This window comes from Trichogramma pretiosum, unplaced genomic scaffold (genome assembly GCF_000599845.2).
Source record: "Trichogramma pretiosum strain Unisexual culture from Peru unplaced genomic scaffold, Tpre_2.0 scaffold44, whole genome shotgun sequence".
Taxonomy (NCBI): domain Eukaryota; kingdom Metazoa; phylum Arthropoda; class Insecta; order Hymenoptera; family Trichogrammatidae; genus Trichogramma; species Trichogramma pretiosum.
The window spans coordinates 166,475-180,956 of NW_019641632.1; the positions used below are offsets into that span (position 1 = coordinate 166,475).

General features: G+C 32.6%; 3 protein-coding genes across 6 annotated transcripts; 2 read left to right on the forward strand and 1 right to left on the reverse strand.

The window, feature by feature from the left end:
* The first annotated feature begins 259 nt into the window (after positions 1–259).
* Positions 260–7,865, forward strand: LOC106649896 (proteasome activator complex subunit 4-like). Of its 3 annotated transcripts, none has more exons than XM_014367626.2 (15): positions 260–333; positions 1,253–1,516; positions 1,589–1,729; positions 1,800–1,974; positions 2,059–2,469; positions 2,544–2,692; positions 2,756–3,069; positions 3,162–4,143; positions 4,204–4,477; positions 4,543–4,926; positions 4,992–5,558; positions 5,642–6,524; positions 6,596–7,155; positions 7,282–7,491; positions 7,575–7,865. In XM_014367626.2, exons 2-15 carry the CDS (start codon positions 1,308–1,310, stop codon positions 7,719–7,721), a joined length of 5,406 nt encoding a protein of 1,801 aa, XP_014223112.1. In that variant the 5' UTR covers positions 260–333; positions 1,253–1,307; the 3' UTR covers positions 7,722–7,865. The 3 variants fall into 3 exon arrangements, with proteins under 3 accessions (XP_014223112.1, XP_014223111.1, XP_023315096.1); XM_014367625.2 differs by lacking the exon at positions 260–333 and adding an exon at positions 371–566 and having other exon boundaries at positions 636–1,516; XM_023459328.1 differs by lacking the exon at positions 260–333 and adding an exon at positions 371–549 and having other exon boundaries at positions 632–1,516.
* A 171-nt stretch (positions 7,866–8,036) lies between these two features.
* Positions 8,037–10,371, reverse strand: LOC106649820. The gene is made up of 3 exons (XM_014367456.2): positions 9,465–10,371; positions 8,822–9,138; positions 8,037–8,742 (listed from the first exon to the last, which is right to left on the reverse strand). The coding sequence occupies exons 1-3, from the start codon at positions 9,466–9,468 to the stop codon at positions 8,086–8,088; spliced, it is 978 nt and encodes a 325-aa protein (XP_014222942.1). The 5' UTR covers positions 9,469–10,371; the 3' UTR covers positions 8,037–8,085.
* Positions 10,372–11,453: 1,082 nt separating this feature from the next.
* On the forward strand, positions 11,454–14,360 carry LOC106649777 (protein SET). Of its 2 annotated transcripts, none has more exons than XM_014367385.2 (5): positions 11,454–11,969; positions 12,641–12,821; positions 12,930–13,135; positions 13,219–13,486; positions 13,559–14,360. In XM_014367385.2, the coding sequence occupies exons 1-5, from the start codon at positions 11,703–11,705 to the stop codon at positions 13,582–13,584; spliced, it is 948 nt and encodes a 315-aa protein (XP_014222871.1). In that variant the 5' UTR covers positions 11,454–11,702; the 3' UTR covers positions 13,585–14,360. The 2 variants fall into 2 exon arrangements, with proteins under 2 accessions (XP_014222871.1, XP_014222870.1); XM_014367384.2 differs by having other exon boundaries at positions 11,462–11,969; positions 12,641–12,830.
* The last annotated feature ends 122 nt before the right edge of the window (positions 14,361–14,482 follow it).

Genomic DNA, 14,482 nt, shown 5'->3' on the forward strand with positions numbered 1-14,482 from the left:
ACCTGCAACGAAATAATATTTTTCATAAGTCCTTTAAAATAAGTGGTAAAAGTGAGATTTTGTTGCTAATTAAAAGCCCTGGTGATAATATTTTTTACAGACAAAAGAAAATATTTCAACCATTAAATAATACCATAATAATTAAATATTCATCAATTCAAATTAGTTCCGATAATTCTTTGAACATTTTCAAATAGAACATAATTAGTCGTGTAAATAGTTTCATAATACGTTCCATTGTTTACATGAATTGGAAAGATGTATCTTCACTGATAAATCAGTCGTACCTGGACTTTGTTTGTTCCTCTAACACTGGCGGATACGCTCATTTTTGTATGTATAGATAATTGGTTTGTTTTTAATTTTTACGAAAGTATTTAATTGATGAGTTATTTTCAATTTACTGTGTGAAATAACATTAAAATCACACTTGCTTGAATTTTAAAAACTCATTGAGTATTTCAACGTATTATAATTACTACTATAGTAATGGAAATCGCATAATATATATTGATCTTAACTCATCAAGCAACATTTCCGCAATTCATAGTGAGTTCAAATTAAAAGTGGGTGCTTTTTCGATCATGGATAAATGCTTAATTACATTGTCATTTATATTTAAAACTGCAAGTTAGGACTCACATCACATACATTGCCGAAACGCGGTACGAAGCTTATAAAATAAAAAGAGCCGGCGAGTGACGATTTATCCCAGAGTGAAGTTTCAAGTCGCAAACAATGGCATATCGCTATAATCTACCTCGAAGGAAACAAGAAATCATCGATTTTTTTATTATAGTATTTGCAACAAAACATGAAAATAATTGACATTTTTCATTTTTATTTCTCATCGCTGGTAACGAACTCCGTTGCCGATTTTTCGTTGCAACGTAAACACAGGTGTACAGGTTATGACCCACGTATACTTAGATGCGCTTTCGGTTGCAGACTCTACAGTATGCAGTCGTCAAACTCTTGCGGTCTGCCAACACCTGATACACCATGACTCGATAAAAATTAAATGAATTTTACTATATAGCTATAGATAGAGGCTACTTTCTGATAAGCCTCATTCTGCACTAATGTTGCAAACCGTGCATATCACATATAATTTCCAGTCGTCATTCTTAACTAGTTACAGCAAGTCATTCAGAATCAATTGTCCAAAATATTATCATCATTGAATAACAACTTTTATCAATTTATTAATTCAGTTTTTTAAATATTTCAAAATGAACGCCCTTATTCAAAGTGTTCTTAGCAACTCAAGTGTAAATCTTTTGACACAATTCAAAAAGATTCTTGCGATGGACTATCACTTTGATGATAATCCACAATTGGAAGAGTTTTTTGATTATGAATCAAGGATTATTGCCAACAAACATCTACCCTTTTCTCAAGAACTAGACAATGTTGCCAGTGACATTTTTGCTAATATCAAAGCTAACATGGGAAGATGTGCATTACTTCAGGATATTTATCCTGGTTGTATTTACTGGTCTCAAGCATTACTAAAGTAATAATCAATTAGTTTTTGATATTTAAGGCAGCATAAAATGTTTTATTAATAAATTACTATTTGTTACAGATATGTGCTACTTTATGGCTATAAATTTGAAAAAATTGACCACATAAATTTGGTAAAATTAACATATGAACTAATGTTGATTCCTGAACTTCAATATTATAATGTTCATAGATTTGGTATGCTATTATATGCTCTTCTCAGGTAAGTCATCAATTTATTATGAAACTTAAGATGATTGATTTTATTTCTAATTATTTTAAATAAATTATAGAAAAAAATCATTTATTTCTCCTGATGAATTAAAATTAGAGTGGAAACCTTTATATAAATTGTATGAATTAATTTATGATCCGGAATTAGAAGAAAAAAGAATGTTTAGAACAGTTCCAGAAGAGCTGAAGCAAGATTTTTCATACTTTGTTAAAGTAGCCAAACGATATTTTCCAGTAAGTACAAATGTTATCAATTTAAAATAATTTATTGATAAAATTCAAAACATATAGTTGACAACTGGAATCAATTTATTTTAGCTAACAGCAACTAAAGAAATATTGAATGAACTGCGACCAAGATTATATTTTTTAAAGTCGGAGACTTTGCAATACGTTATAAAAGCATTTGTAACATTTTTACCTACACAAGTCAGTGTTGAGCATCATTCCATCAGTCATGAATTATGGCTACATGAAGTTATGAAAATATGGAGCGTGTGCCATAGTCTGGATTGTTGTAGTGAATTCTGGCTTTTAATAGGAAATTTAGCATACGATAATATCGGATATATTGATTGGAACCCCTACATACCATTTTTGTTTAACTCTATAATAAAATCAGCTAAATTACCAATTCATTACAAAATTAGTTCTTCACAACCTCATAGTTCAGAAAACCATACTATTGGTGTACAAATTGGCTTTGGTAAATGGATGGCCTCGATTTGGGTATATCATTTTATAATCGTCGAATATATTGTTTTATTATTTTCTATAGAGCTTGTTTAATTTATTATCTATAGGGAAACAACATAGAAGCTCAATTTTATTTTGAAAAGTTTTTAAAATTAACTGAGACTCATTTGCATGCTGCAAATTGTGGACCTGTTACCGATTGGCTAATTCACTTATGTTATGAAATAACAAAATCGTTCGAACATCGAATTTTCAAGTGAGTTATATACATTTATACATTATACTTTTTTGCTACCATTAATTTTTTTTTTTTTTTTAGAGAACGCAGTGATAAAAAAAAAAGTCACCAAAAAGTACCAGACAGCCATAAATTGACCGATGCAAATATTGACTCTTTTGTTACAATTTTTCTATCCTACGTAATGAAATCCAATGATAGTTTAAATATCGCGGTGAATGCAATTTTTACAAAACTTGGAAAGATACGACCTAACTTAGTAATCTCAGCTTTGCTGGAAGAATTTTACCAGAATAATGAATGTCAAATTGAAAAACATCAGATGATGAAAGCTGCACTTCTATTCCATTCAATATCAAAACCAATGCTGCAAGGATCGAGAAATGCAAGTACAGGTGAATATTATTTATAAATGAGGCATTTTAAAAGTTGAAAATTTCTAATATTATTGGTTCATTGATCATTATATCCGTATAATTTAATGCAGAGTATACTTATGCCGAAGGGCCGGAGAAAGTTATACCGCTGATTTATTCTTTCTTGCCTGGACTTATTGGTACTACCGATATTTTTACAACCATAATGACGTCACGATTGTTGACAACATTTTTTGAGTTTATGATCATCGCTGACTGTTCAAAATCAAACGAGATGATTCGAGAAAACGAATGTCAACTACGTCAAGATACATCTCAATTGGAAGATTTAGTTCTCGAAATTTTGGAAAAAATTTTTTCAATAATCGACAAAAGCTCGTTAGAATGGGTTGCCACGGATCAATCGAGAGAGAATGATCTTAATAATTTCGAAGACATTGCAATTGATAAAGTTTTCGAAATGATTTATGCCATGCTGATGAATTGCAGTTCAGCAATATTTAAAAGTGCTTTAAAAAAATTTACTGAATTTGTTTTGAGTAACACGTTTACCTCCAAAGTATCAATACGCTCGTGTTGTGAACTAGCTGATCATTTTGTTAGAGTCAATGCCCATGAAACTCAAAAAGCTCTATTGCCTAGTCTTATGGATGAGATACTGTCCAATGATCATACAGAAGAACAAAATGAATTTCATTCGAGCCCTCGGTTAAATTTCTGTTTATCTTTACTCCAATGTCTGGTTGTAGGAAAAGATCTCACTTCTTACATAGAAACTCTCGATAAGGGGCTGGACCAAGTTATTCACTTTCGCGGAAAAGGGGCTTCTAAATTAGGATGCGAATTATTAACAAACGTATTTGATTCGTTGACGGATGAACTTGATTTAGGAATTGAGAGAAATCTAGATAATCCTAATTATCCTTATTGGCGAGATTGGGGCATCAGCGTCGATCTTGAAAATGTGAAAAAGCTTTGGTCTATACCTGGTGAAGCGGAATTTTCAGTCGTCGAAAAATTATTTTTCAAACATTTCAATCGGGTGATTTCAGTTTTTGAAGAATACATACAAGAAAATGAAACTGTTACTAGGTAATTTTAAAATACGTTTTCCTTGAAAAACATGATTGTATTTTGATTTTTTTTTTACAGAATAAAACTTCAAACGAATTTAAGAATTATTCTAGCAGCGATAGTAGGATGCAAGAACATTCTTCCAATGTGGTCTGAAAAGCCTTTGATTATAGAATCTTACCAATCGTGCTCACCTGTATTTGATTCAACTCAAATTTATCCTTCAAGACAAATTACTATGCCAAATGGTGACAATGTGAGACAAGTTCTAACAAAAATATTAACAAATTTGCAAATGGCTATGATAAAACGTGATGAGAATGATACCGAAAGTTTGATGCTTTTGTGTAATGTAAGTATCGTTATTTTAGTTTTGGTTTACTTTTGGAACTTGTTTTTAATAAAAAAAAATTTAAGCTGTGGTATGAAATCCTGCGCCACGAGAGAAGTGATATTTTTGATATTCGAGAAGAACTGTTAGCAGTTTCATCAGAAAGAAAGAAAAATGAGAATGTTTTAGCTAATGATAAGGGATATTCGTGTGTTCGGTTTATCGAGTTGGTAACGCAACAAAAACTATATCACCGGAGTTGCACTCAATTCTCTCTGACAGAAACTACCAAAACTGTTATGCTCCAAATGTTTGAGCTTTGTGTAAGTCGTTATGAAACAGTTCGTCAATTAGCTCGTGAACATCTTGCAGTCATAATCAATTCTTATCCTGGATCGCATCGCATAATTATTCCTCGTATGTTAGAAATAATTAGCACCATCTCAAAAGATAATTTACACGCCTTTGAGGTAAATAGAAACAATTTTTAATGCAATCATTAAAAATGTAAAGCTCAAAAAAAAACTTTTTACAGGGTATTTTAGACATATTGTCAAATGATGACCATTCTCTGGAGATGTTCTCTATATATGATTGGAAAATTTATACAGATTTGTTTCCAGCTTTAGTTTCCGCTAAAGTAATAGAATATGATTCGATTATCAATAAGAGAAACGAGTTGTCGAATAATTTGTTGACAATAGAGATGTTACGTTTTGATGTACGTACGACTGACAACTGTCGGGATGTTGCTGTATTGATGTGGGAGCATGGATTGCAGCCAAGTTTACCAAAACCGATACACGATGAAATGAGCCAGAGTTTGATTAAATGTAATCAACATGAACAAAATGTTCTAACTGAATTTCGTCGAGTTATAGAAAATCTTGCAATGCCGGCAAGAAATAAACAGCTTCAATGGTCACGTCGGGAATTCGCTCTAAAGTGTTTGCTTGTACTTGGAAATCGTGATGTTATTCCAATGGCGATTGAAATTGAATGCGTATTGGACGTTTTAAAGGACGATTCATTTAATTTAAGACCTCTAGCTGTTATGTGGATGATAGGTGCTCTTTATCGTTTAAGACCGAAACCTTCGAAGGTATTTTAATAACGATATTTTACATTTTTAATTTTTTTGTTTCTAAAATATATTATTTTTAAATTTATAATTATGAATGAAAGGTAACGATTGACATTCCAACGAAAGAAAAAAATTTGATACCTGGACGCAGATCTGACAACGAATGGTTACAATTTAAACCTGAAAATCATCCTATAAATAGTGAACAATGGAATGAACCTCGTTACTCAGACAAAATTTATGTAGGATATTACACGTGGCCGCAACGTCTTGAACTTGAAGTACCATCATTTCAAAAATGTGAAAAGTATAAACTCTCTGACCAAGAGAGGGTAATTCACAATTTTTTCAACGACGAGAATAATATCAACCAACTAATCGAAATTTGGCAGCACGATCTAGATACGCTAAACGAGCATTTATTCGAGATTTCCAATATGTTAAAATACATATTTTCTGTTTGCGGAGATGCTTTTTTAACACAATTTTTATCTCATCTCGAAAAACTGGTCGAAAAAAAGTCTAATGTGCAGTTCACTGCTTCTACAATTTTTAAAGGTATTGTTTTAGGATCAAAATATTGGACGTTTGAGATGTCTCAAAATATGTGGAAACTTTTACTGCCAATATTTAAAAAAGCTGTGAAAAATTTAACTCCGGAAACGTCTCCAGTGTGGGATGAATGCGTAATGAGTATAGCTAATGAAATAGATCCTAATCGATTGCATTGGTTTTTTAATGCCATTTTTGAAGAATTTGATGCTCCGACAGGTAATACTTTTGACGAGTCTGTCAAGCATAATTTAGTACAGGACATAATTCATAAGCAAGCTTGGCGAATGGCAGACAAACTTCATACCTTAATTGAAAAGTTCTTCGATCGCAGTCTCCAGAGTCCTTTCTCAAAGCTAAGCATGTCTCTTTCAGTTGGACTGTTTTGTACTTCAAACATCGGAGTTCGGCTGGATGATCGTGCCTATACCGGTAAGCAAGCAACGAGTTGTTATACTGATTGATTGACCTGTAGTTGAAATTTCATTTTTGTTTTCCAATAGCTTATCCTGAAATAAAGAATTATATAAACCGATTATATCCAAAACTCGAAGTTTTACTGACAGAGACTGACTTCAATAGTCCTCGTTATATCAAGTTAACTCGTGCGTTAAAGGTATTTTGCTCATACATAAGTATGGGTTTACATCCTCGGTTTTATAGTGATGTAGATGCAAGTTGGTACAAGCTTTATCCAATCATGGCTCATATGGAAAATTCTCCTGATCCAAGCGACAGTTTTCAGGACGACTGCGGATCAGCGAACGGAAGACTTGCTGCAGCGATGGTTAAACCTGAAATCATACCCAGGGTTCTCGAGGTCTTCGAACAAGTAAATAAAAGTATCTCTTGGACAACTAGAGTTAAAAATATATTGTTTCTCCAAGTCTTTTTATCAAACAATTTGCCATCATTCTTGAAAAACCCATTGTGGATATCAAACTGTCGAAAAATCGTCATGACTTTAATTCAAGATGATCAGATTCAGGTCAGAGAGCAAGCAGCCAAATTATTAAATGGCATGTTACACTATACTTTATTGACTGATACAAAAGAACTTTTGGTAAGTTCTATATTCTTAACAATATATTAACATTTATAAACATGATACATAATTAAAGTGTACAATATACATACACACATATAATTTTTATTATTCAACTGAACATAAAATATTTGATATGTCTAGGATGAATTTAAAAAATTAGGAGAAACTAAATTACCTAGTAATAAAAGACCTTCAACTGCTGAGAAAACGAAAAATGCAATTAAATTACGGCATGCTGGAATATTGGGCATGTGTGCTTTTATTGACGCGCATCCTTACGATTTACCTGAAGATTTTGAAGTGATTTTCAAAGAACTAAAAGCACACCTTAACGATCCTCATCCAATCTCGGTAAGTTCCAGATACATTTTTATTATCATTTAATCTTGAATGAAAGTCAGTTTTTAATTGATTCATACATTTGTTTACATCAGAAAACAATAAAGAAGACAATGAGTGATTTTAAAAGGACACATTGTGATGGATGGACAGGTTATAAAAAATTATACGCGATGTTAAACGAAGAACAAAAAAAGCTAATTCTTACTGATTTAGCTGCATCACCTTCTTATTTTGCATAGAGAATACATTTAATTAAAAAAAAAAAGTTTAAGGTGCTAGTAATATATAGGTAAATTGTTTATAACTACTATATTAAGATTATGTAGTTTTCAATATTTTAATATGGAATCAATTTTTTCAAAACAAAAATAACTTGGGGTGAGAAACAGTAATTTTTATGTTTTTGATTCATTTGACAATTTTAATAAACATTTTATTTTTATAAAAAACGAATTTTTTATTGCATAGAAAATTAAAAAATGTTGTAATACAATATTCTTCAAGTGTCTAGATATGTATAATTATTTTAATTTTAATGTTACTTTACTAAATATAAAAATATGGCTTGTATTGTTTTACCTTAGATGAACACATGAGCTTATATCACTTTTTATTCTTAAGATTTGGACATAAAGTAGTAAAATGACCCTTCACATAACAATTACTACACTGATTATTATGGGCTGAACAAATTTGGGGATTATTAATGTGATTTTCTCCACAATACATGCAAGGACTGCACATTTCCCAAGGGCATTTCCAAGCAAAATGATGTAGGCCTTTACATTTAGAGCACTCTTGAGCAGTAGCTGGACAATTATTTTGTGCATGATCGCTACCGCAACAGGGACACTGTATGACCTCATATTTTTGGCAAACTTTTGCAAAATGATTACGCTCACCACAATTCCAACAATTTTTACCTATGGCATGGCACTTGAAATTATCATGAAATAATCCGCAGCGATCGCAGCTGTTCTGATGAATATTTTTCTCAACAATCTGGTTTTCTTCGTGGTTTTGTCGATAGGTTTTTTCATATTCTTTCCATAAATGAACAAGCTCATTTAATGCCAAATTTTCATAATTACTTATGTATAGCGTACTTCGCCTATTATTTAAGTCATCAAATATTTTGTGAGTTTTAAAGTCTTGCAATATTTTTTCTTTTATTATATCATTTATTTTCATGCCACTGTGAGTTTCATCACCAGTTTTTTTTGTTGTAGGATCAGACAATTCAGCTTCTTCTGCTAGATGCTGAAACAATTGATTAACAAATAAGAAATTTTAAGTTATTGTATTAATAAAATTATTCAAAGTATAAAAAATATTTCACCTTTAAGATAAGAACATATTCACTGATGCTCTTTTCTGTAGGTTTGGTAATTCCACAGTAAATGAAATAGACATCAAATTTAAATAATAAAGTCCTGAGAGTTGATTCATACATTGAACCATGAAAATATAAACGATTAGCTATTTCTTCTCCAAGAAAGCCAGTGTATTTAAAAAATTTATTGGCTTGTTTATATGGTGGGATATATTTATAGTTCAAAAGTTTGAGAAAACATTTTTTCCACTGGAGCCATTCTTGTCTGGATAGAGAACATAAAAGAGGAGGTGTTTTTGCCTGTTCTTTACTTCCTATGATACCTATTAATAATAATATAATTACTTAAATAAAATTTTTAATCATTATATTTTGTTTTCTGATTCACATAAGTTTATTGTTTGAGAAACTGAAAAGTATTTTGTAAAAATGAATTGCATACAAAAAACTGATTCATTTATAATAATGACTATTTAACTTTTATAATATGAATAGTAACGTATAAGGAATAATGATTCCATAAAAAGAGACAAAAAAACCAATTAAAAATATAATAGAAAGATTAAAATGAGAAAAATCCGAAAAAACTAAAGAATTGAATGTAAACCAAATGGGTTAATGGTAGGGTTGAGAAAGACGCATTACTTACCCATAATAATGCTTGCAATGATGCAGGGTAAACCGTCCAGTAAATGTTAAATAAAGCGCGTCCGTCACACACTCGTAGGTAAATATGTAAACACAGTTATAGACATGTCTGATGAGTAGCGCAGCAGCAATTTTTTTGAAGCGCGTAGCGCACACTGCTCGCGAGCTGCGACTTCGTTAGACTGCTGTAGCCTTGCCGAAGGATCTATCGTCTGTAGAAGTGGAGGCAATACTAAGCTGAGTGGCGCCCTTTGTCTCAGCTTCGTTCCACCGAGAACGAAACGTTACGTCTCTTCCCATCAAGAAGCAAGAGCGAAGCGAGCGAGAATTTTTCAAGTACCTATATAACGTGCACATGTATAACATTGTATGGTTGCGGTCGTTGTTTTTATCTCGAATTACTAAGTGTATAATGAACGCATATACATTCGTATTGTACTTTTTGACTTGTACATAGCCTTGGTGGAGCGTAAAGTTCAAGATAAAAATGCGAAAGAAAGAAAGATAAAAATGAAATTTGAGAGTCGTGCAGGAAATATAGCTGCCTTAAGCACTCTTCTATGAACCAATATTAAATGTCCCGCGAAAGAATTTATCGAGCATAAAGAAACTTTACGCTATACACGCTCATAAGCGATCTTGGATGATGTTTTTTTTCTTCATTTTTTCTACGGGTCGTCAGCTCGCACTCTGTTCCATTCATGTTGTGTTATACACTCCCGCGCGAGCAGCATAAGCCACAATGTCTCGCGTGACATCAGAATGTCAACATGTCTCGTTGACACGATTCCGTCGCTCATAAGTAAGCTGCAACCGGTATTTACTTGCGATTCTAAGATATCGATCTTTGACCAGTTATTACTGATCTACGGGCGAATGTTGAAAAACACGGATTCTTGGTGCAGCTGCACTGCGAGTGCGCTCGCCGCGTGAAATTCTCTCTGATATCCTCGCTGGCTGAGGCACGTCGATTGTCGGCCGCGTTAGCGCGCGCTCCTTTCGTTGGACACTGAGTCACACTGCGAGTTTATGAACTGCACTGCAGAGGCGAGTGCAAGAGATTGCCGAATGTTAGGGCTCTATACGTGTTAAAGGTTGTTATGTTATGGCTATGATACGCATACGCACAGGGGCATTGCCAATGCTCCGAGTTTCTGCTTCACTACGTTATTATGTTTACAAAACTATAAAATTACAGGCTGCTGTATGTCAAGAAAAAATAAACACTCTAAGAAAAAAGTTACGGTTCTCCCCGACCAATGAAGCTAAAGCATTAAAAAAACATAGAAATAAAGAGTTGAAAATGTTCTATTCTAATAAAGAGAAGAATATAGTTAATTAAAACGTGAACAATATTTTAAATATACAAGAAAAAAATTGACTTGCAAGCTTTGTTGTTATTGTTCCCCGTACGTGACTTTTTACCTTTAAAGGTACTTTTGGATATAAATAATTTAATCTTAGGAGTTAGAACTATCTTAGGCTCAAACAAAGCTCTGAAATGGAAAAAAGCCCTTTATAGAAAAACTATGAGTCATCCTAGGCGTTCATATTAAAAAGAAACTCAAAAAATAAAGATCTAAAGCTTCAGAGAAGTCTCGGAATCAACGCAACGCGTATTTTAGAAAACTAAAAAGAGAGTGTCTCTCCCCTCAGGTATATCTTACGGTATCAAATTCACCAGGTGCAGATGAATTAAAATGTACGTACCTTGTTATTGAATTTGCTCCAACTTGAAAACCTTTTGAGTTGCCGCATAATATGAGATTGCCCGGGTATGTGTATGCATACAGAAAATTAAAAACGACTTCTGAAGTTTTATGATTATCTGCATTCAACGTATGTTTTACAACTTGAAAGATTTGAATTACTTGTGTCGATAAAAGAGATCTTTTGGTAACCCATGGACTGGCGATTGCAATATTATGGCGCTTCATGTGTTTAAGACAGCGCCACCACAACTGCGCGAACTCTTTCTAAATGAAATAGGCAATAAGTTTAGTTACGTATGTTAACGTGTGTTGTGTCGTGCGGTGTGCGCTGAGTGCATTACATTCGTATATAGTATACACAGTTTTCGTTTGATACTAACATTTATCAGTAGTGTCCCTTATCGTCATCGAACTATCCGTTTTTGAAGTCTTCGGCTCGAACGACCGAATAACGAATCGGACCCGACGCTTCACCTCGCGGGTGCTGCTTGCTTCACTTTCAGATAGTTCGCGAAGATTTGCTCGACATGTCCTCCTCGCCTTGCAAGAAGGTTAGGAAGCTCGAAGAGTCCAGTGACGGCGATGGAGTTGGCCCAGACAGCCTCGATTATAACATCGAGATTCAGAAAGCCCTCGAGGAAATCGATGGCTGTCAAAATCAGATTGACGGCCTTAACGAGAAAGCCAGTGATGAGATACTCGAAGTGGAAAAAAAATATAACAAGTTGAGAAAGCCATACTTCCAGAAACGAAACGACATCATCAAGAGGATACCCAATTTCTGGGTCACTGCTGTATCCTTTTTTAACAAACATATGCATTGAACTTTGAGTTTACATCATTTTACTTGCTTTCTTCGAAATTCTTGAGCATTTTCTTCTCAATGTGCATAAATTTCTTCGGCTCAATTGCTGTAGACAGTTGTCTCTTTTACAGCCGGTATACAATCGCCCGGCGTTTCACAGCTATGCGCGTCCGGTACCGGTTGTGCGCACACGCACACATACCGTTTGACGCCATTTTTTTATATCCAATAATGCATCTTTCTATAGTTTGTTGAATTAATTTTACATTTAGCCATTAAACAATTTTTTTTACATTCATACTTTTTTGCTTTATTCAGTTGCATATGAGTTGATGATATGTTAGGGATGAAATAATACGTTTTTTCTGTTATAAAGGTACAGAAAGTAAATGCTTAGTAAGGTTCGAGTGATCAAGAAAAATTGCAATAAATTATATGATCGATGAATTGAGTTTTAGATTGTACTTCCTTCAAAACTTATACTTACTACTTATAACTCAATATTTTTATCTCAATTTTTTATTTATATATTTTGTTATTTATTTAATATTATTTAGCTTATTCCGTTATGAAAAACTTCTATCAACTTTGAATTCACTATACAAATTTTATTATTGAAGCAAAAACTAATTTTCCTTAACTAGTTGAAATTTTATTTAGTTTGTCAACAATAAAAAGATTGCTGATATTCTGGAAGAAGATGAAGAAGATGCACTAAGATACTTGAACAAATTGGAAGTAGAAGAGTTTGAAGATATCAAATCTGGTTATCGAATTAATTTTTATTTTGATGCAAACCCATACTTTGAAAACAGTATACTAACAAAGGAGTTTCATCTCGGTTCGTCTGGTGAGCAGACCTCTTTGCCTTGGCTTTAAGCATAGGCTTGAGGTCATAATATGTGAACAATTTTTCTATTTAAACAACTGATTGAATACTTTATTACAGGTGACCCAGCATCGCAAAGCACAGTTATACAGTGGAAAGAAGGAGCAGATTTATCAAAAAGAAGTAAAGCAAAGACAGTAATGAAATCTAGAAAAAGGCCACTTGGCCACAGGTCATTTTTCGACTGGTTTACGGATCATGGAGACCCTAGCTCTGATGAAATAGCAGAGCTGATTAAAGATGATCTCTGGCCAAATCCTTTACAGGTAAGATTATTATTTTCCTTTTTTTTTATAGCAAACTACTGTTTTCATCCACAATACTCAATATCTATTATTTCACTTTTTAGTATTACTTGGCACCTGATATGGAAATCGAAAATGGCATTGATGGCGATGAAGTTGACAGCGAAGAAGATGAAGATGATGAAGATGAAATTGGTGGAGAATGCGATGATAGTGTTGAAATTATGGATGATGACTTAGATGAAGATGAAACTCATGATTTGATGGAGGAGCCTGGTGATGAATGTCAGGAAAATGAAGATGAGAATGATGAAGAAAATGATGAAGATTACGTAGATGAAGAAGTTGAAAGAGAAGAACCTGAAACATTAGGTAAATTTTACTTTTATAAATGGTTCAATAATAACTTTTAATCTGAAATTTCATTAAAACTATTATGTGCAGATGCTGAGGGTCAGGAGCCAGAATAAATGTATGATTCATCTCAATATATTTCCTATTTGCTTGGATCTACAAAAGGACAATCTTAAATTTAATTGAAAATTAATTTATACATGTGTAAAGCTCTTAGCTCAGCTCACAATAAAAATAATTGTTCAGTTTGTATGTATACAAGTTTAAGATAGGTAAAATCGACGATTTCCTACTAATACTGATCACTGAATAACTGAAAAACGAGTTCTATCACTGAGTTGGAAACAGCATCTCTGTGAGATGGCATGTGGATCAGTTTAAAATTTCATGAAATAAAACTAACGATGAATCATAACTTGATTTTAATCTATTGACGTAGATTTAAAAACGCTAAACTTCTAAGAAAAAGTTTTACGTTGTTTTTTGTATTGCTTTATTTGTAAGTTACTATTGTACATAGCCAAGCATAAATTCACGTTTAAACTGAAATTTTTTGTCTTTATTTCTATAATTTCAGATTTCGTGGAAACTTTCAGTAATTTTAAAAGTATATATATTCAGATGTTGAAATTAAAACATAAAATATTCAATTGTAAATTTACTTTAAATATCATAACTGTTGATTGATGCAATCGACACAATCTTAAAACATATATCATATGATGAACTATGAATTGAACCTAGTATAAAAATAATGAGAAATACCTGGTGAATTTTTGTACATTTAACATAAAATTTGAATTCCCAGTAATGATAATTCTCATTGTGATTTTACGAGGGAAATTGTAATTAAGTAACTTCTTTAATAAATTTTTGATGGAAAATATTTAAACAAATTTCATTTTTTTTCCAAGCGACATTTAAAACTTGTCTAAACAATGATAATCAAATGTGCAAACACTGATAACTACCCTGTATCCCGAACTTCAACATCACCAAATGAAACAGTAGTTT